Source organism: Cimex lectularius, unplaced genomic scaffold, assembly GCF_000648675.2.
Source record: "Cimex lectularius strain Harlan isolate CLEC.00 unplaced genomic scaffold, Clec_2.1 scaffold14, whole genome shotgun sequence".
Lineage (NCBI taxonomy): Eukaryota > Metazoa > Arthropoda > Insecta > Hemiptera > Cimicidae > Cimex > Cimex lectularius.
This window is the reverse complement of record NW_019392637.1, coordinates 1,961,887-1,983,151: the sequence shown is the minus strand read 5'-3', so window position 1 is coordinate 1,983,151 and position 21,265 is coordinate 1,961,887. Positions and strand designations below refer to the sequence as shown.

Below are 21,265 nucleotides of genomic sequence, written 5' to 3'. Positions count from 1 at the left end.
GTAGCACAAGAGATCGTCATACATTTTGAGGAAGTATTATTCACTAGTCGACGATCGGGGAGCGTCTGGCTGTGGAGCGAGCAGTCGGGAAGCCCCTCAAATTTCAGGCACTCCAAATGGAACTAACTATACGGCTCCGAGCGATCGTGAACGGACACCGTTAACCCATGCAGGTGAAAAAAGAGTATACCTAAGATTAGGATAGAAATAAACAAGTATTGTTACAAGAGTATCTAGTGGTATGAAAAAATCAGCGAATAAAATAAAAGAAAGTACTTTAATTTAATCCCTCATACGAAAATTATATTGGGCATGTGTGGAGGCTAAAACAAGTGTTTTTTTTTATTTTCTTTCTTTCTTTTTCCCCTCCCCTTGTCGTTATTAGTCACCCAACAAAATCTGTCAGACGGTTGAGGATTTTTCAAGGGATACTGCCTTAATTGCAACCCCTTTAATGGTGGGGGTGAGTTCTCCAGTTTCACTAGGGGTGGTGCAAGTGATATCAAGACGGCTACGATCGATGATGCAAACAGTGGAACAACACGGAATGAAAAAATATCCGGTGTGAAAGACGTGAAAATATAAGTACACTAACGCATGTATTAATTAAGTTCAGTTAATAAAGTTAGTTTAATCTTTTTTATATATATTTTCGCGGGGGGAATAATTTTAATATTTATGCGGATAATTTTAAGTTGGCAGCACTGGTCGCTGTTTAAAAAACAATCAGTTTGCAATCCGTTGTGAAATGCACACGGTCCGTTTTTTTAATATTTTCGTGCGCCGAATCGACAAAAAAACGGCCGTTATTTATGGAAAAGGTACGTAAAAATGTTTTTAATATACTAAAAAAAATTAAGTATACTCAAGGACAAAAAAACCGGACACTCGTATTTTATTATTTATTTCAAATTATGTATTTTTATCGTAAAATTACAACATACTTATTTTAAAAGTAAACCAAATAAACGAGATCAGTAATTCATGAGTTACAAGAGCAAAAAACAGGCGGAAAATCGTTTAGTTGCCTAATTAATTTTTAGTCATATTTTATTTCGACGCCGCCATGCTGCATGAATCACCCTGCCATAAGACACGGCCAATTAGTTAATTACCGTCTATAGCTATAGAACTTTTTTTTTGGAAAGTTCTTTTTCTGTTTATATGTAAATAGGAAAAAGAAAATTAACAATGTTTTAATTAAATTTTAATGTTATTTGAGACAGTTTACTGAATTTCACAAGATGGCGGCCAACATGAAAAATTAACTTGTTTTTTTCCCTTTCTTCTTCTTTTTAATTATATATCCATAAACTGTAGTATAAAAAACGAGTCATGCTATGGGCTGTATGAATGTATAAAATGAAGGTTTGTATAATGCAACTTGCCGAAGGGCATAAAATAAAGGTTTTGCAAGGGTTATCAAGTTCGATACAGAGTTCTTTCAATTAATTATTCTTTCTATGCAAGTTCTTGGTTGAGATAAAAGAATAATTAATTGAAAGAAGTAACTTGGTCAATTAAATGTAAATGGATTAACATGCAATACAAAGGTTATACAGGGGATGCTCAACCCTAAATATGAGTCCGTTTATGTTTAGCGATCTAATTGACCAAATTACTTATTTCAATTATTTATTCTTTTTATGTAAGGTCTTGGTTGAGATGAAAAATTAGTGTCACGAGCGGGACTCGAACCCACGAATTCCGGGGTATATGCCGCTGCTCTAACTACTTGAGCTCATCAACCATCTCAGCCGAAGGTCGTGGGTTCGAGTCCCGTCGGTGACACTAACTTTTTCATCTCAACCAAGACCTTACATAAAAAGGATAATTAACTAAAATATAAGCTTACAGGTTTAAGCCTAAAAACAATAAATATAAAAAGTTGGACGGGATTTTATTTGAATTTTATTAAATTATATTTCATTCAGATGTTTCTATTATAAAATTAAGGTTATAGAAGGATTATACGTCAAGGGTGAAGGTTATACAAAGGTTTTCTGTTTAAAAGGTAGGCTACACGAATTGATCATTCGATAACCAACTGAATCGGTCATTGAATGACCCCACTCCTTCGTTCACTTATTCATTTTTGATTCGTTTGGCTATCCGTGTTCACTGCTTGAGAAGCTCGTTCACACGATGATGATCTGTACACTGTCTGACTCATTCGTTCTCTGATCCTCTCTGAATCTCACTTACTTTCTTACCGAATCGTTTGCTTACCAGTTTATTCGTTAAGTTAAAGGATCGTTCTTTCACCAAACCGCTCTTTATTTGTTTGGTTCATTCTTTTACGATTCAATTTTCTCCCGGATGCGCTCTCCAGTTAGTCATCGTTCCATTGATCCATTCGCTCATTTGTTCACCGATACTCTCCATGACTCTCACTTTCGTACCAAGCCGTTGTTCACTGATCCATTCATTGATTCGCTCATGCTCTTTAGCTAAACGGTTCGTTTAGAACTACACACTTCATTGTATTTAATCTGTGAGGTTTTTATCTTAGCGTTTTGACCAAAATTGCACGTTTTTTAAAGTTTTGTTCATTATTAAAATGCCTTTAGGCTTATAGTTCAACATGACAGTATGGAATCTTTATTTTGAAAATATTCTGCCGGGTTGTTGAGGGCGTGGGTCCACTCAGTTTCGCTCTCAGCCGGTTGCAGTGACTTACGGTTTTTTCTCACAAGTCCTGGATAAGTCGGATCAATCTAAACAGGGCTTGCGTAGAGAGTGAAGTCGGTCTTGGCGTTTTCCCTCTGTCTTTCTCTCTCATGTTGTGTTTCTATGTATTTCGTTCGAAACACACTGGTTGGGGGGCGGGGGGCGAAGCAGATCGAACAGTTTCTAAATTAGGTCAAAACGGACCGGTGCGTGACTGGGTTCCGTTTCGCGGGGGGCGGAAACCTTGAGACCCGTACGATCTATAACGACGACGCGAGGGGCGGACGGTGAAATATACAGAGAGAGAGGCAGTGAGAGAGAGAGAGAGAAATAAAAAAAAATTAAAAAACAACCACCGTGGGGTGGGGAAGGTGAGAAAGCGTTGTGGTCGTCGCCAAGGGGAGGAACGTCTGACGTTGTATGGAGATTGCCGCAGTGCATTCGCCACTTTTCTCCCTCTCTCTCTCTTTACCAGTATTCGCCGTCGGTGATGGACGAGCCCAAAGAGAAGATCAGGTATGAAACTATCATAAATTTATATAACTTACATAAACTTATATACAAATATTGCCTAAGCTAATCCTTCAAATATGTTCAAACACATCATCCACCTCTACCATACCCAGCGATATTTAAAACATACTTTTTTACAGAAAGTTTTCTATTTTCAACAATCGGTAGTAAATTTTATGTCGTATAAGTATAAAATGTAAGCATTTTTTAAATCCGGTTTTTGTTTTAAAAGGAGGTTATGCTATGGTTTCCGTGATGAACCGTTTCAGCCTTGTAGGTTATACTATAGTTTCCCTTACAAAATGAAAGTTGTATTAGGATTTGTCAGCTTAGTAAGATCTATCTACCTAAGAAGGCTTCTTTGGTTTCATCAATCTAACATGAAGGTTATGCAAAAGTTGTATACATGAAAAATAAGAGAGTGGTTATACTGTTTGGTCAGGTTAGAAGGAAGGTTCTACGCGCTTTTATTACCCTAAAATGCACTTAAACTATGTAAAAGTTATATTCGTAAAAAGAAGAAAGAGAGGTTATACTATGGTCTATATTTTGAAAGGCTATTCAAGGTTTTGTCTTTTTATGCAATGTTTCGTCAGTTCAGAAAAAAAGATTATACAAGGTTTTTCAGTTTAAAAAGGTTATACAGGTGTTTGTCAGTTTAGAAAGAAGGTTTTACAGGTTATGTAAAGGTTATATATGCCAAAAGAAGAGGAGAGGTTATAGGTTTCCAGTTTGAAAAGTTATACAAGGTTTTTTTTTTTAGTTTAGGAAGAAGGTTCTACAAAGTTTTGCCAGTTTAAAAAAAAAGATTGTACAAACTTTTGTCAGTTTAGAAAGAAGGTTATACCGATTATGTAAAGGTTACGCATGTCAAAATAAGGTTATACTATATAGTATAAAAAAGTTTGTACAAAGTTTTGTCAGTTTAGAAAGAAGTTTGTACAGTTTTGCTAGTTTAGAAAGAAGTTTTTACAATGTTTTGTCAGTTTAGAAAGAAGTTTGTACAAAGTGTGGTCAGTTTAGAAAGAAGTTTGTACAGTTTTGTAAGTTTAGAAAGAAGGCTGTACAATGTTTTATCAGTGTATATGGATAACAATACATATAATAGAGTTTAACAAGCTAATCTCGGTAATGCATTTCACACATCCTTCGTCCTTCTTTTATATGCGGGGCTGATGGACAGACGTTAAACTTGAACAAAACAAAAAGAGTGAGAAAGAATGCTGTAAACACACAAAAAAATAGAGATTTGAAGCCGTTTGTATAGACAATAGAATTACACAGAGCGGAAGCACGCACATTCGGAAAATTAAGGAAATGACTATTCTGACAATTCACATAGTTTCGCATCACCTGAAGCCCCTTCCCCCAAAGAAACCCTCAAACGGAAAAAACCAAAATATTTTATTAGTAAGCCGAGTCAGCCTTTTTTTTAGCTTGCCGCAGTCAAATAATCTAAAGTCTATATAGAATGTATATAATCTAAACATACAATAGATTACTCATTCCTTCTCAGATCCACTCGCTGATACTCATTCGTTCACTGATTCGGTTACTTTCGTACCGACAGTTTTTTTTTTTTTTTAAATTATATTTTTTTACGAGGGTCTTTCAACTACGAGGTTATATGAACCCTTGGGGTGCTGATGTTTTTAAAAAAAAGCCCATTTGTAAGGATGTCGGGTTCGAATGCAGGGCTGCTGGATTCGAACCCGGAACCTTTACCTTACAGTGATGAGCGCCGTGTCAACGCCTAAACCGTTGCGGCCACCGACGCCCCCATCTCAGTTTGTTTACATATTCTCTCCAACGGAACGGATTGTTCGTTCGTTGTTCCATTCACTAACAGACTAATCGTTCGTTCACTTGGTGAACGGTTCATTTGTTTATTAATCCACTGACTCGTTCGTTCAATTAACCACTCACCCATACCTCTTTCACCAATCCAAATATATTAATTAACTCACTCATTCGTTGATTGATCCACTTTCTGACATTCGTTCGTTCAATGATTCTTTCACTAACTGAATCTTAATCGTACCATACACCGACTGACCGAATCGTTTGTTTCTCAAATCCTATCTAACTCAACACATCGTTCATTCACTTATCTACTGCCTGACTCTCGTTTGTTCACTGATTCACTCAACTATGTACCAAATCATTCGATCACTGAGCCGTTCACTTAATCGTTCGTTTCCATGATCCACTCACTAGCCGACTAGTAAGTTCACTCATTCTCGGTCTTTCAACCGAATCGTACGTTCACTGATTCTCGATTTCTTACCGAATCGTTCGTTCACTATCCAATCACTAAATAAACGTTAGTTCGTTCACGGATTCGTTCACAAAGTCACGCACCCACTAGATAAACGGTTTATTTGTTCGCTTATCCACTCTCCCTACGATTCAGTCATTAGTTCAGTGTTACACTCGCCAACTGACCGATTCCTCGTTCACCAGTCCAATCATTTTATGATCCATTAACTAATTCACTCATTCCTTGAACGATCTGCATTCGGCCATAAGTTCGTTCAATGATTCATTCCCTAACTGAATAAGTTTATTCACTGATCCAATCACTAAATAAACGGGTCGTTCACTGATCTATTCACAAAATCATGGATCCACTCACTAGAGAAACGGTCTTTTCTTTCAATGATAACTCGTCAACTGACCGATTCCTCGTTCGCCGGTCCATGTTATGGACTATGATTTCTATGTTCAACTCATTCGTCCGTTCAATGATCTCACTAACTTGCTCGTTCACTGAATCGTGCGCTCCCTGATCAACTCTGTAAAACGAACGATTCGTTCAAAAACCTCACTAATTTTCTTCATTCACAGTTCCACTCTCCTAATGGCTTATTCGTTCGTTCAATGATTCGTTAACTGACCGAATCGGTCGTTCACTGATCCACTCAATAACCGGATCGTCCTTATCTACTTCCTGGCTCACTCATTTTGTTACCGGACGTGCCGTAACTCCCATATCAAAAGGCCCGCTCATTCACAGATTAACTCATTTTCAATCATTAACTCATGTTCGACTCATTCGTTCGTTCAATGATCTCACTAACTTGCTCGTTCACTGAATCGTGCGTTCCCTGATCAACTCAGTAAAACGGCCGATTCGTTCGACCAAAGATCCTCTCATTAATCAAATTATTCGTTCCCTGATCTTCTCAAGCCACTCCCTGAAACGTTCGTTCACCGGTCGCTAACTTACGTCAATTCTTACCGAATATTTTCTGACGTTCGTTCGTTCACTGATCCATTCACACGAGATACACTTCTAATCGCCGAATGACCGTACTCTCCAATCTTTATTGCTCATATTTATCTTTAATTTGAATTTATAATTGTTTTGGACGTTTTTATGTAAGATTTGAGACCGGATAGAACGGTCGGGAAACGGACTTGTTCTCTCAAATCCAGGATTGGCACAGATTTACAATCGTCCGAGGGGAAATTTGACGCGAAAACAAATATTTTTTAAAATTTATTTTTTACTTGCCGCCCTCACCGTCCTTGACCCTCATCCCCCGGGACCTAGTTTTCTTTTTCGAACTGGAGGGAGGCCCCCGCTCCTCGTGAGCCGGCGGGTCCTCAGCTCCCTCGGAACGAAGACACACTCGCCGGCAAGGCATTGGACATACGACACACAACAAAGTGAGTAGGTCGTTTTTTTATTTATTTATTTTTTTTATTTTTATTTTTTTTTTTTGTACCGCTGTGTCACTGTTTTCCTTTAGTTAAACACACAGAATGTCACAATTATGTTAACCGTATTTTTTTTTCTCTCCGTGTAGTCTCGCTTCTTTTCCCCTATCCCAGAGATGACTCACGTCAACCCAACTGTCGGTCCGTAACGTCTCGCTATGTTATGCTGCCATCACAATATTAAAAGGCAAAAAAATTGGACTGGACGTATTATCTCTTTTTCATTCGATTTTTCGACATTTTCGTATAAGAATACGCTGTCCAATATTTGGCCCGCAGGGTCTCGCTTTTTCAGAAATATTTCCAGGATAACTTTTTTTAAAATCGAGGTTTATAAACACGGTGTTTTTTTTTTATTACGAAGGTCAGTTAGATAGAATTTTTTGGATGTTTGTTTTAATTATGTTATATGTAGGTGAGAAAAAAAATCCCACTGACACACTAGTCCACATAAAGGAGAGATAGGTGTTTTTTTAATCATTTTTTTTGTCCTTCCGTGCTCATAAGGAGACGGTAATTACAGAGATGAAAACGATGAAAAACCGGTCTGCCGATCATGACCCGATTTTTTCACAGATTTGACTTTTGCCAGATTTTTTTTGTAATTTTTTTCTGATTTTTTTTCCCTTCGGCATACCCCTTTTTCCTGTAACCCGCCCTTGAGCCGATTTTAACAATATCCTTGCTTTTCTTTTTTTGTATATTTATTTACTTTCGATGGCTTGCTATTTGGCACTTTGTCGATTGTGGATAGACTGAATAGTTCAGTCATTCATTGATCCGCTCACTAACTGAATCGTCCGTTCATTCAAACGCTCAGTATTGCTGGTTTACGTCGACGAGCCGAACTGATCGATTCCGCTGAAAAACTCACTAGCTGAATAGTTCGTTCACTTATCATTGACAACTAACTTAATCGTCCGACATTAACAGAGTAAGTTGTATATACTTACGGAAACTGAACTGACAAAATCGTCAAGATTTTTCACAATTCGCTCATTGATGAATTGAATCGTTGGATCAATGATTCAATCACTTACTGAATCGTTCGTTCGGTGATATGTTCATTAACTCACCGAAATGTTTGTTTACTGATTATTGACAGATTGATTCTTTCATTTTCTGAACAGCTCCTTAACTGAATCGTTCGTTCGGTGGTATGTTCATTAACTCACCGAAATGTTTGTTTACTGATTATTGACAGTCGGAATCGTTCGTTTACTGAGCCCCTTTCTAACTGGATCGTCGGTTCAATGATTCAATCACTTACTGAATCGTTCGTTCGGTGGTACGATCATAAACTCACCAAATTTTTTTTATTGATTATTAACAGTCGGAATCGATCGTTTACTGAGCCCTTTTCTAACTGGATCGTCGGTTCAATGATTCACTTAATGAATCGTTCAACGATACGCCCAGTAACTCACCGAAACACTTGTTTACTGATCATTGACCGCCTGAACCTTTCGTTTTCTTAAATGTTCACTAAAGTGAATCGTTGGTCCAGTGATTCAATCACTTCAAGAATCGTTCGCTCACTGATTCACACTGACGTACTCGTTTCTCCGATCCATTCGCTAAGTCACCCATTGGTTTACGGATTTACTCACAAGATAAACGATCCATTCGTTTGCCGGATTCTCCCTCTCACTCATCGAATCCATCCCTCCATAATTCACACACTGACTTCTTTCAGTAATTCCTTCGTTTACCGATCGTTAACTGAACTGAATCGTCCTTTCTCTCTCACTCGGCGTCTGACGAACCGTTCGTCCGACGATCACTCCGTGAAAATGGCTCATCTGTGCACGGGGACTCAGTACCAGATTTTAATTTTCGACGGGCGAATATTTTTTTTTATTCCTCCATTAAAAATTTCAAATCGTTAGGTCAAGAATTAGAAAAACAAGCCATAATCGGGCNTTGTCTTAAAAAAAAATAAATAAATAAATAATAATAATAATAATTTAAACAAGACTTGGGAAATTTCAGGTGAAATTATTTGTTTACGCCGTGTAATTGATATGCCACATTTTTCACCAGTTTTCCTGATGTCCTCTAACGAGAAATAAAATTAAAATTTTCATTAATTACTATTAAAGCATTACTAATTAATTCAAATTGAAGGACGACAGGATGATTAAATCGGGAATTTGTTGTGGAAAAGGAGGGGAAAATAAAAAAATAATGCCTATTTATCGAAGTCTGATCGAAATATGAAAGATAAGGCAACAAAAGTGGCAACTAGGCATCGAAGAAACGAACGATACACGAATAATTGAAGCCTGACGAAGCGAGGAGGTGCGGGCCCACGGGGAAAGTTCGAACGTATACGGACGCCCAAGGGGGTCATCGTGACGAAGGTCAGTGGGGCAGAGGTCATCTCCGAGACACCATCCGCGCCGATCTCCCTCGTTTTGTCCATCCGCGCTTTAATTCATCGCGGATTTAATTAAATCGTTAAATAGTTCAATTTGTCCCATTGTTACTTTTTTTGGTCGTGGCTCGATAAGCCTTCATATAAGTACGGACGGTATGGATTTGTGAAAGTCCGCCTCCCTAAAACAGAACGAAGTACAGTTAGAAAGTCCTGCCGGCAGTCAAGCTCTCATCCCCGGTTTTATGGTCTAGAAGTCTAGATGATAGGCACGATTCGACTAACAAATTGGATAAAGGATGTTCAAGCACTGCTGACAACGGGGTAATAGTGATTAAAACGCTGAGCCGACGCATGATACGTTCACAGATTCATTCACTAACTGAATGGTACTCTATTGATCCTCGTTGGAACACGCCACCTGATCCGCTCATTAAATGTCCAAATCGTTCATTAGTTGGTCCATTAACTGACAGAGCGAATCATTTGTTCGTTTTGGGAACCGTTCAATAACTGAATCGTTAGTTTAATGTTAATATCACTTACGGAAACGTTCAGCAGTACGCTCACTGGCTCACCGGAATACTTTTTTACTAATCAGCTCATTATATGGTCAAATCGTTCGTGCAGTATTACGCTCACAAGCTCACCAGAAAACTTGTTTACTAATCAGCTCATTATATGGTCAAATCGTTCGTTCAGTAGTAGGCTCACTGGCTCACCGGAATACTTATATACTAATCAGCTCATTATATGATCAAATCGTTCGTTCAGTAGTACGTTCACTGGCTCACCGGAGTAGTTGTTTACTAATCCGCCCATTATATGGTCAAATCGTTCGTTCAGTAGAACACGCACCCATTCAGTCGTTCGTTATTTGGTCTAGTTAACTGACCGGCCGAATCTTCCGTAGACCAAATCGATGGTTCAATGATTGGCTTATTGAATCTTTTAGTGATACGCTCAGTAAATGCCTAAACGCTCATTCACTGATGATACTGACAGAGTGAATCTTTCATTCTCTTCAGAAAAAGTCCAGAGGCGACGGTGGGGATCGAACCCACGACCGCGGGATCTACTAGCCGAGAGTCTGACGCCTTAACCACTCGGCTATCTCCAGTAGTAGTTTACAAAAGTAGAAACTGGCCAAGACGCACAGGCGGGATCGGTGTAGGAGGGAAGAAAAGGAGGCTGGGTAAAAAAAAAGAAAGAAGTTGGAACTGCCGGAAGTTACACAGCTTACTACGTGAATCGTTAGTCCACTGATCCAATCACTTAAAGAATCATTCAGTGAACGCTCACTCACCGAAATTATTGTTTATTACTCATTAACGGAGTTAATCTTTGTAGATACATCCGGTCACTAACTGAATCGTTGGCTCACTCATTCAATCACTTACTAATCGTTCAGTGATACGCTCAATGACTCAACGAAACGCTTCTTTACTGATCATTGCCAGACTGAATCATTCGTTGTTTCAACCTTTCCCTAACTGAATGGTTCAATGATTGAACCCCTTAATGAATTGTTCGTTCAGTAGTCCTAACTAGCCTAAATGCTTGTTTTTTGATCATTTACCGACTAATCTTGCCTTTACGGAACCTCTTAATAACTGAATCGTTCGTTCAGAGTTACGCCCTCTAACTGACTAATCCTCTACAGATCTGCGCCAATGGTCCAATGATCTCTGTGATGATAGTGATAGCCTCACTAACTCATTCAAAGTTCACTCTTCATGTGGTTCTGGATCGAAAAATATTTGCGTAAAATACCCGGGGATGGAAAAATAAATAAATAAAAATAAAACTGAAGGAAAAATACTCCAAGTCGTGATAGAACGGTAAACCACTCTCTTCCATCGACCTACAAATTCGACGTTGGACGTGAACTCGTCCTAGGCAACGGTACGCTGAAAAACCGATGTAATTTCCACGGCCCCCTTTTATATTTTTCCTCTTCCGGCAGTTCCAACTTCTTTCTTTTTTTTTACCCAGACTCCTTTTCTTCCCTCCTACACCGATCCCGTCTGTGCGTCTTGGCCAGTTTCCACTTTTGTAAACTACTACTGGAGGTAGCCGAGTAGTTAAGGCGTCAGACTCTCGGCTAGTAGATCCCGCGGTCGTGGGTTCGATCCCCACCGTCGCCTCTGGACTTTTTCTGACGCCTAAGGGGACCGGTGGCCGCAATTAAAAGAAATTGGCACGGCACTCATCAATGGAAGGGGCGGGATCGGATCTCAGCGAACCTGAATTTGGTCCCAACCCCCCTTCAAAAATGAGTTTCTTCGATGGAAGAACACCGGTTCATATTTGTGTTGTGAGCCCTCCCCCAAAAAATATGGAGCGAGAGGATAAAGTACAATAAGCTGTACAGCTCAGCTGCAGTGCTCAGGAGGGAACTCCTCCAATCCCTGGTTCCAAAAAAAAAGTTAAATTATTCAATGACATTGAATCGTTCGTTCAGTGATTCGCTCAGTAACTCACCGAAATGCTTCTTTACCGATAATAAACGACTAAATCGTTCGTTCACTCATTTTCACACTGATTGGTGGACTCGTCCTTCCACTGATCCAATCGCTAACTCATTCGTTCACGGATCCATTCTTCCAATGGCTCACTCGTTCGTTCAATAAACCACTCATTGATCCACATGCTAAACATTTCAATTGTCCTCTGATCCATGCACTTAACAGCCGGCTCGTTCCGTTCACCCGTTCACTAGCTCTCTCATCCGTGCCCTGATGACTCGTTCGTTCGTTCAGTAAACATCATGCGTTTGTCGAAACGGCCGAATTCATCAACAAAAGCCAATTTAGTATTGAAAAATAAAAAATAAAAACCCATCGTGATAAAAGGGGCCATAAATAAAGACGAAAAATGTTTAACTTGAGACGGTTAGTTCAGCGGTCCACAGTGAACCGTGCGGCAAAGAAATTAACAAGGAAAAGAAGGAACACAGTGCCAAAAGAACGATCAATCAAAGTGTAATAAATATTTTAAGGCAACAAAACCTTTGAAACGATTTAGTTTTACTTTTTGGGAGGAAATTTAACTGAATTTAAAAAAAACAGCTGGCTGACCATCACAGACGTTGGGAAAAACAAAAACACACAAAAAAACACCGGACTATCAAGGTGGGCAAATGTAGTTTGGGCAAAAAAGTAGTTAGATAGTTAGTTAGTTTTTCCAATTTTTTAAATAATATATTTTGGTGTGTGTGCGCGCGCGAGTTTGAAAATACCGCGTCGGAAGAGGAAAAAAGAAAGGAGGAAATTTAAAAAAAAGGACTTTGTTTTTCTCCGAGACGACGATGGCTCTGGGTGGCAGTGGAAACGAGCGGACATCCTCCGCCTTCAGACGATGAAGTAGAGTAGCCCCTTTTTTTCTTTCCTTTTCTCTCACAACCTGAATACAAAAATAAGTAATAAATAAAAATTAAAAAATTTTGACCAAAACCCAAAAACTGCCAATTTTTCATTTTTCTCCCTCTCTCTCTCTCCCTTGCCCCTTTCGCCAAGTCTGAATTTAGACGCGACGTTTCTGTTCCAGGATGGAATTCGAAAGGTTGCCCGACTTGACCAACAACTCGACAATGAGCACAGGTTCGTAGTCTCAAACGAAACAAAATTCCAAATATTTGCGATTTTTTTTCGGTTATCGTTTCAGGTGAGGTGGACAATTGGTTCATGATGGAGTCGCCGTTCCCGGTGTTGACCCTGACCTCGGTCTACCTCTACTTCGTCCTTTGGCTGGGGCCGGCGATGATGTCGAAGAAGCAGCCGCTCAGCCTACAGCCTCTCATCGTACTCTACAACGCGGCGCAGGTGGCCTTCTCGTCCTGGTGGGTCTACAAGGTGAGGAGTGTTGAGGCAGTTGGGAAAATGAGAGAGAACGAGTGTGACTAAGAGAGAGAGAGAGAGAGAGAGAGAGAGAGAGAGAGAGAGAGAGAGAGAGAGAGTGCCTGAGAGAGGAAGAGAGTCAGAAGGTGAGTAAGTGAGAGTCAGTAAGTGAGTGAGAGAGAGCGAGAGGGAGAGAGAGAGAGAGTGAGTGCCTGAGTGAGGGAGAGAAAAGGTGAGTGAGTGAGAATCAGTAAGTGAGTGAGAGAGGGAGTGCCTGAGTGTGGGAGAGTCAGTGAGTGACTGAGTGAGAGTAATGCCTGAGTGAGTGAGTTAGAGAGGGAGAAGGAGAGTTAGTAGATGGTGAACGGTAGATAAATTGAGAGAAGGGGAGAGTGAGTGAGGGGAAGTGAGAATTAGTGAGAGTGAGAGGGTGAGCAATAGATGAGAATATGTGAGTGAGAGGGAGGGGGTGAGAGTGTGAGGGTGAACAATAGATAGATAGGTAGAGAGAGAGAGAGAGAGAGAGAGAGAGAGTGAGAGAGACGGAAATTTTAGTGATGACAATGTTTGATAAAAATTTTGAACATCTAAAAAAAATTTGTTTTCAGGTTGCTGGCATTTTTAGCGTTTTGAAAGCGAGCGAAGTCATCAATGCTGCTTGCAGGCCTAGCCTCCTTCCTTCGGCGATTGCAAACCAGGTGGGATTTTATTTATTTATTTTTTCCATCCACAAAAAAAAAGTTTTATCTTAAGTAAAAGCTTCTAAGCGACGATCCTGCCAAGGGTGAACAGATAAACGGGAATTTTATCTTCCAAAATTGGGCGTTTAGGGAAATCACTCGTCCTCCAGATTGGAATTTTGAGATTTAAACTGGCACAAAAAAAAATCCTTAATGCATTTGGCCTCTTACCACAACAGTGTTCAAAACATCAGATGACATAAAAATGAAACGTATATTTATGTATTTTTTATTTTTCAGTTCGATGTCATGGGCTGGTGGTATCTTATGTCAAAGTTTGTCGAACTACTTGATACGGTAAGATGATAGCTACCTTTCTGTTGCCATAAAACACATTCACCATAACAGTCATTATTTCTACTCAACATATCAAACATTTCTATCAATGATGCCACACAGCATATCGAAGTGTTGCCACACACCACCACACGAACAACAGGCAACATTTATGTATCGAAAGTGTTCCCACCTTATACATTTCACGTATCAAACTGAGTTGCCACATTTCCATTCACGTGTCGAACAGTGTTGCCACATTACACATTTCACGTACCGAACATTCTTGCCAAGCAACACATTTGACTTAACGAACAACAGGCAACATTTATGTATCGAACGGTGCTGCCACCTTATACATTTCACGTACTGAACATTCTTGCCAGGCAACACATTTCACGTATCGAACTGAGTTGCCTCAAAACACATTTCTCGTATCGAACAGTGTTGCCACATAATTCCGTTCACGTGTTGAACAGTGCTGCCACAATACACATTTCACGTACTGAACATTCTGGCCAGGCAACACTTTTGACGTATCGAACAGTGTTGCCTCATAACACATTTCACGTATCGAACAGTGTTGCCACATAATTCCATTCACGTGTCGAACAGTGTTGCCACAATACACATTTCACGTACTGAACATTCTTGCCACAATACACATTTCACGTACTGAACATTCTTGCTAGGCAACACATTTGACGTATCGAACGGTGTTGCCTCATAACACATTTCACGTATCGAACTGAGTTGCCACATAATTCCATTCACGTGTCGAACAGTGCTGCCACAATACACATTTCACGTACTGAACATTCTTGCCAGGCAACACATTTCACATATTGAACTGAGTTGCCACATAATTCCATTCACGTGTCGAATTGTGTTGTTACAATACACATTTCACGTACCGAACATTCTTGCCAAGCAACACATTTCACGTATCGAACAGTGTTGCCTCATAACACATTTCATATAACGAACAGTGTTGCCAAAAAAACGATCTATTTGTGTTTTTTATCGTTTTTCTTATATTTTGCCAAGATTTTCTTCGTGTTGAGGCGGAAGCAGAACCAGGTGACGTTTCTCCACGTCTACCACCACACGAACATGGCCGTTTCGACTTGGGCGTTCATCAAATACGTCAAAGGTCATCCACGACACGAATCCTTTTTTTTTGGCATGATTTTACAGTTTTTACGACGTCGAAAATCCTTTTTTTCCAGGCAGTCAGACGATGATGATCGGTTTCTGCAACACGCTGGTCCACGTCGTCATGTACGCCTATTACCTCCTCTCAGCCCTGGGGCCCAAAATCCAGAAGTACCTCTGGTGGAAGAGGTACATCACGAGGCTACAAATTGTAAGAGGGGACAGTGGAAATATTTGTCCATCATGCTGCGTTATTTGTTTCATTTGGTGTTGTTGTGAATAGGTCCAGTTCCTCATAATAATCAGCTATTTGGTGTCAGTGATGATCGCTCCGTGCCAGGTCCCGTCTGCGTTCATCACTTTCGCCGTCGGCAACACGGCCTCCTTCCTCCTCTTGTTCTACAACTTCTACATCCGCGCCTACCCGAAGAAGGCTCCAGCGAAAGGGGAATAACGCTGAACGCCCGGCAGAGCCGATGCCCGACGCCGTTCCTCCTCCTTCTCCTCCTCCTCCTCCTCCTGCTGCGTTGTCAACGGAGTCGACGACACTTAAAACACAAAGGAATTGGAAATAAAAAAGTGTACATAGTACTTGTAAATATTTTAATAATAAAACAAACAAAAAAGCAACAAATCGGCTATGTATATTTCAGTCAATTGTTTGTACAGTGTATTATTTCTTTTCTGTAACAAGTCCCAAAACATACACCCCACTCCTACTGGCCACTACATCGTCCTCCTACATATATCTCTTACGAGTCCATCCAACATATATACCTACCAACCAACATTTCTCACATCTCGAACAATGACACCACGAAACACAGCAGTGTTGCTACAAAACACATCAAACAGTGCGGACATTAAACACATCAGACAGCATTGCCACAGAACACATAACCATGTTGCCACAAAACACATCACAAACAGTGTTGCCAGAAATCACATCAATGTTGCCACAAAACACATCAAACAGTGTTGCCACAAACACATCAAACCATGATGCCATAAAACATCAGTGTTGCCACAAACACATCAAACCATCATGCCACAAAAGACACAAAACTTGATGACTGTCCATCATGTGTACAATGCATCTTATGAGGAGATTATGAAAAGATAGGAACTAATCTAAGGTAGAAGAAAACAAAACCAATTGTGATCATTTTATTTATAAATCATCTTCTTATAAACTAATTTTACAAAAGCAGTTTTTTCTCAAATAAATAATTATTACTTGGCGTTCCCAAAAAATGAACTATAGGAATTTTTAAAAAATTCAGTTATTTTTCTTTTGTTGACTCTTGCTGTTCGAACTTTGGGTACTTGCCCTGGACTTCGGGCCAGCTGGTTTCACCTAACGAAAGACCTTGGACGACAGCAGGGACTTCGTTCAACTGGTTGTACATGAAAAACAAAGAAAATTAAAAATCAAATTTAAAAAAAAAAAAAAAAAACTAAAGAAACTTACGGGAATTCTGACTTGGGACATAGAGTCACGCTCACGCAGGGTTACCGTTGAGTCTTTCACTGTGTCGAAATCAATGGTCACACCATAGGGGACTGCGATCTCGTCCGTCCTGGCGTAACGACGTCCAATGGAGCCACCCGAGTCATCCACCTTGTGGCTGACGTTCTTCACTTTTAATGCAGATGCTTCGGGATTAAAAAAAATAATTTAAAACAAAATAATTTATTGCCTTATATTTGTATATTTTTGTTTTTACCGAGCTGCCGGATGAACGGCTGAAATTCGGCGTTAGAGCTGAGTGGAAAAACGGCACACTTGAGCGGCGCGACACTCGCCGGAATTTTGAAATACTGCAAGGGAAAAATCTTTGCTAGATTTCTTGTACTTAAAAAAGAAAGAAAAAAAGATACCGTTCTCTGCTCGTCTGACTCCCTCACGGCGAATGTGTGCTCAAGCAAGGCGTAGAGTATACGTCCGATGCCAAAAGCAGGTTCCACGACGCTCGGCGTGAACTCTTCGACATGCATTGTCTTCTCGTACACCTTGAGCGACGCCATGTCTCTCGTAATCCGGCGCACCTCACCATCCACCGTCAAGTCATAGGACCTGGAGGGAAAGTGAGCATCGTTATGGGTATATATATGCTTTTTAGAAAAACTATATGCTACCCAGTAGTCGATAGTGCATCTTCCATCGTGTTCAGTACGTCGGAGGATGCGTTGACCAGTGCTTCCGACACCGCCTTAGCATCCTTTTTAAACACCTTACCCACAATGCCTTTATTCACTTGTGCTTCTATAAAAAAATTAATTAATATAATTAAATTTAAAACAAAACTGAACAAATAAAAAATTGAAATAATTACTGACCAGTCACGGTCACAGTTTTCGGCTCGGGGAGTTTCTTCTCTGCAGACAGCCTGACCCCCGTAGCTTTAGTGTGCTGAGTCAGGTCATACGCCGAACGATCAGCACAGCCTACACACTCGACCCATCCCTAAGAAAACAAAAAAAAACTGTCCAGTGATTACTTATAAATAATCATTGAGATCGTTAAGATCCAGTACATAGGATGTGAGTGCTTCTGCATCCCAGCAGTCACAAGCGTAATGAGCCATCTCTTGGTTCATATGCTGGCGGAAACGCAGTCGTTCTTTGTCTATGCCTACATTGAGCAGGTATGCGTGGATCCTCGCCATGTAGTAGCCAAGAGTCTCGTTGTTCACCAGCCCCTGGTTTATTTATAAACGTCAAAAAAAAAAAAAAAAATGCATATATACGACATCAATCACCGTTTTTACAGCATCTCCGATTTTGACATTTTTCGCTGGTTTGCCGTCCATCTGGTCGCACGCCGAATAGAGCATAAGCTCAGATTCGGCCACGGCATCGAAATTCGGGTGCGACTTGTCGCTCGGGTCGCAGAAGTGTTCGATCTCAGCCAGTGTGAACTCCCTGATTGATTAAAATTAATTAATTGAAGGGAAAAAAAAGGAAGATGAGCAGACTCACCGTACCCTCAGCAGGCCAGACCTGGGCGAGATCTCATTACGGAAAGCATTTCCGATTTGTGCCGCAGCGAACGGCAGCCGGCCTTGGTTGAACTCAAGCAAGCGTTTAAAATTGACAAATATACCCTGAGCCGTCTCCGGCCTCAGGAAACTATAATAAAAATTGATAATTATCTGAATACAGTGGATTATGTGATTACGACTGCTGTGTCTTACCCCTTGACGAGCCCCGTGGGGCCTATTTGTGTTGAGAACATCAGGTTGAAGTCAATCGGCTCTGTCAGATCATTCCCGGTGAGCGGTGATTTGATCTTGAAATCGGTGAGTACGTCTGACATTTCCTCTTTTGTCATCCCGTCAAGCTAAAACGGCTTAAGTCATCACTAAAACAAAAAAATCTTACGAATGACTTTTTTACCTTGACGAGAATATCGGCGATTTTTTCCTTGACGTCCTGCGCTGTTCCTTTCGACCCTGCTAACTTCTCGAGGCTCGCCTTGATGATGTGATCGAGCCGGAAACACTCGCCCGTTTTGACGTCCTTGACCATCAAATCTGCAAATCGTTCCACATGCCCTGATGCCCTACAATACAAAAAATATTTATATTTTATAATTTTTTTTCTTCTCAACTTACTTGAGGACAGGCTCAGGTGTCAGTATGGAGCACTCAACTTCACTCATGTTCTCCTCAATAACGAAGAAGCTCCTCCAATGGTTGAGCAGGTTGGTCTTGAGCGCGCAGCCCATCGGGCCGTAGTCGAACTGGCCCGTGATCCCGCCATATATGGCGAACGACTGGTCAAAGAAGAAACGGCGTTTCAAGACATCCTCCATCTTGGCCCTGTCGAATGAGACCTGCGGCGAAAGGGTGAGCTCACGGTCATCGAGCGCCTTCTTCCGAAGTTTCAACTCGGCTACGGCCTTCTTCACGTCAATTTCGGAGGCGCCTTCGCTCTTCAACTTACGAACTAAATCACCCTTAGTGGAAAAAAAAATCTTTAAAATATGCAAGGTTCTACAACTGCCAACAATTTGGGAAGGTTATAGTCTTTCAAGTAAGATTATATTGTGTTTAAAGGTTATACTAGATCCTTACACGGGGGGGGGGAAGATAAATGAAAAATTCCATAAAACCCTCCAATCCGCAACACTATTCAACCCAACCATCCCTAACCAAACCTCGAAGATCGTCAGATGAGACAGTTTGGAAGATCATCAGATTTGACAATTAAGATGATTGTCAGACCTGATGGATGGAAATGTTGTCAGATCTGATGAATGGAAATATCATCAAAACTGCCGGTTTGGAAGATCATCAGACTTGACTGTTTAAAAAAAAATTGTCAGGCCTGATGGACAGAAATATTGTCAGATCCGATGAGTGGATATATCTTCATAATTGACGGCTTGGAAGTTCATCAGACTTCACTGTTTGAAAAAAAATTGTCAGGCCTGATGGATGGAAATAATGTCAGATCCAATGGCTTGATGGATTGTCAGATCCAACGGTTTAGTACTATCGTGTCACATCCGATTGTTTAGGAGGTTGTCAGACCTGATGGATGGAATTATCATCAGATGTGACAGTTTGGAAGATCGTCAGACTTGATGACCTAAAAAAAATTGTCAGATTTGATGGTTTCAAAGATTGAAAGGCCTGGGAAAGCATACGCATTTAGTGTGACCAGGATGCAAGTATGTATCTGTGCACCTTTCATATATTTTTTTTATTAACTCCTATACAGAATTGTATCGGATGAACCTCAGCTTGGAACATTGTTGGAGTTGAAACAGCCACCTGGCGTACAAAGAAGTCCCAGGAAAATTTTTTTTGATTTCAGGAAGAACAGCGAACGACCTTAATACTTCTCGAGAGAACGACTCGATTGAGCTGAACTAAAAGAACCAGGAAATTATTAGCCAGAAGGGAGCACAAAACTCCCTCTTTCTAATCAACATAATCATCATGATCACCATTAATCACTATTTGACCAATGATGAAATAAACGCACGGCAAGGGTAATGGGGAAAAAAGGCAGATGTCCTAGGGAGAGAAAAAAAATGGATCCTAGGAACGATACATTTTATGGCGTAAACTATGGTTTCGTAAAATAAAGAGCTGAATGACAGAGAACGGTGTAAGATGGAACTGTCAGATGAGCAATGTTACTATGTAATCTGAATATAACTAAACAAGAGAAGAAGATTACCTGACATAAAATTTTGATTTGTTAGGATCAATCTGGATCGATTTATCGTTCGTTTTTGTCGGGTCTTACCTGTTCTTTGACTGAGGCGCGGAGAGGCGCCAACACCTGTTCGTTGGCCGAGTCGCCCATTGCTGTCTTCTTTATAGGCACGTCCCTGTGCTTTTTTTTCGAACCCCAGACGCAGCGAAGTAGTGACGAGAATGAGAAAGATCTGACAGGTCGCATGTAACGGTATCGACGGACCCACAACGTGGACCAGTCGGAAAAGGGGAGGTTCCGACCGAATTGGGAGTTTGGGACAAGATGGCCCTTCAACTGCAAAACCTAATCAAAATAAACAATTCAATTTAACTATTTTATAAATTATGAAAAACTATTATTGATTTATAAATTATGGTCTCATTGTGTATGTACATTATATTTAAAAAAAAAAAAAANATATATATACACATATATACCGATTTGAAAACCTACGATAATTTCAACGGAGGGGGCGCTATTCCAAGAATGACAAATTTTAATAAAATAGATATTTCCCGTACAGATTTATTAAAGAACGATTAATTATCTATCGACAAAAACACTGATTTATAAATCAATAATATTGTAGCTATGAAAAATTTGAACTTTTTTTTTGTCATACCGAACCAAAGACACATAGAGCGTTGATTTTATCCGGAAACGAGTTCACCATAATGGACAAAAATCCTACTTGATTCATTTTTCCTAATTAAATTTTATGGAATGCAAACATTTTCTTTTTAGAATTCTTCATTTTC

At 40.2% G+C, this 21,265-nt stretch overlaps 2 protein-coding genes across 5 annotated transcripts; one reads left to right on the top strand and one right to left on the bottom strand.

Annotated features, from left to right (window-relative positions):
* The first annotated feature begins 739 nt into the window (after positions 1-739).
* LOC106673265 (elongation of very long chain fatty acids protein AAEL008004-like) lies at positions 740-15,884 on the top strand. Of its 4 annotated transcripts, none has more exons than XM_014405322.2 (8): positions 740-821; positions 12,833-12,885; positions 12,950-13,137; positions 13,731-13,820; positions 14,103-14,159; positions 15,186-15,291; positions 15,368-15,504; positions 15,577-15,884. In XM_014405322.2, the coding sequence occupies exons 2-8, from the start codon at positions 12,834-12,836 to the stop codon at positions 15,745-15,747; spliced, it is 801 nt and encodes a 266-aa protein (XP_014260808.1). In that variant the 5' UTR covers positions 740-821; position 12,833; the 3' UTR covers positions 15,748-15,884. The 4 variants fall into 4 exon arrangements, with proteins under 4 accessions (XP_014260808.1, XP_014260806.1, XP_014260809.1 ...); XM_014405320.2 differs by lacking the exon at positions 740-821 and adding an exon at positions 2,867-3,186; XM_014405323.2 differs by lacking the exon at positions 740-821 and adding an exon at positions 6,742-6,855.
* A 562-nt stretch (positions 15,885-16,446) lies between these two features.
* LOC106673262 (glycine--tRNA ligase) lies at positions 16,447-21,195 on the bottom strand. The gene is made up of 14 exons (XM_014405309.2): positions 21,130-21,195; positions 20,556-20,810; positions 18,911-19,254; positions 18,693-18,858; positions 18,491-18,636; positions 18,276-18,425; positions 18,056-18,218; positions 17,831-17,995; positions 17,634-17,760; positions 17,433-17,559; positions 17,175-17,370; positions 17,021-17,114; positions 16,765-16,949; positions 16,447-16,690 (listed from the first exon to the last, which is right to left on the bottom strand). The coding sequence occupies exons 1-14, from the start codon at positions 21,178-21,180 to the stop codon at positions 16,577-16,579; spliced, it is 2,283 nt and encodes a 760-aa protein (XP_014260795.1). The 5' UTR covers positions 21,181-21,195; the 3' UTR covers positions 16,447-16,576.
* Positions 21,196-21,265: the final 70 nt, after the last annotated feature.

Excerpts from the sequence above, each read along its gene's own strand:
- LOC106673265 (XM_014405320.2), top strand. The coding sequence starts at position 3,161 with ATGGACGAGCCCAAAGAGAAGATCAG. Across the intron at positions 13,138-13,730 it reads CGTCCTGGTGGGTCTACAAG|GTTGCTGGCATTTTTAGCGT; the intron begins GTGAGGAGTGTT and ends ATTTGTTTTCAG. Across the intron at positions 15,292-15,367 it reads GTTCATCAAATACGTCAAAG|GCAGTCAGACGATGATGATC; the intron begins GTCATCCACGAC and ends CTTTTTTTCCAG.
- LOC106673262 (XM_014405309.2), bottom strand. The coding sequence starts at position 21,180 with ATGGTGAACTCGTTTCCGGATAAAATCAACGCTCTATGTGTCTTTGGT. Across the intron at positions 19,255-20,555 it reads GCGCCTCAGTCAAAGAACAG|GGTGATTTAGTTCGTAAGTT; the intron begins GTAAGACCCGAC and ends TTTTCCACTAAG. Across the intron at positions 18,219-18,275 it reads TCTGGCCTGCTGAGGGTACG|GGAGTTCACACTGGCTGAGA; the intron begins GTGAGTCTGCTC and ends TTAATCAATCAG.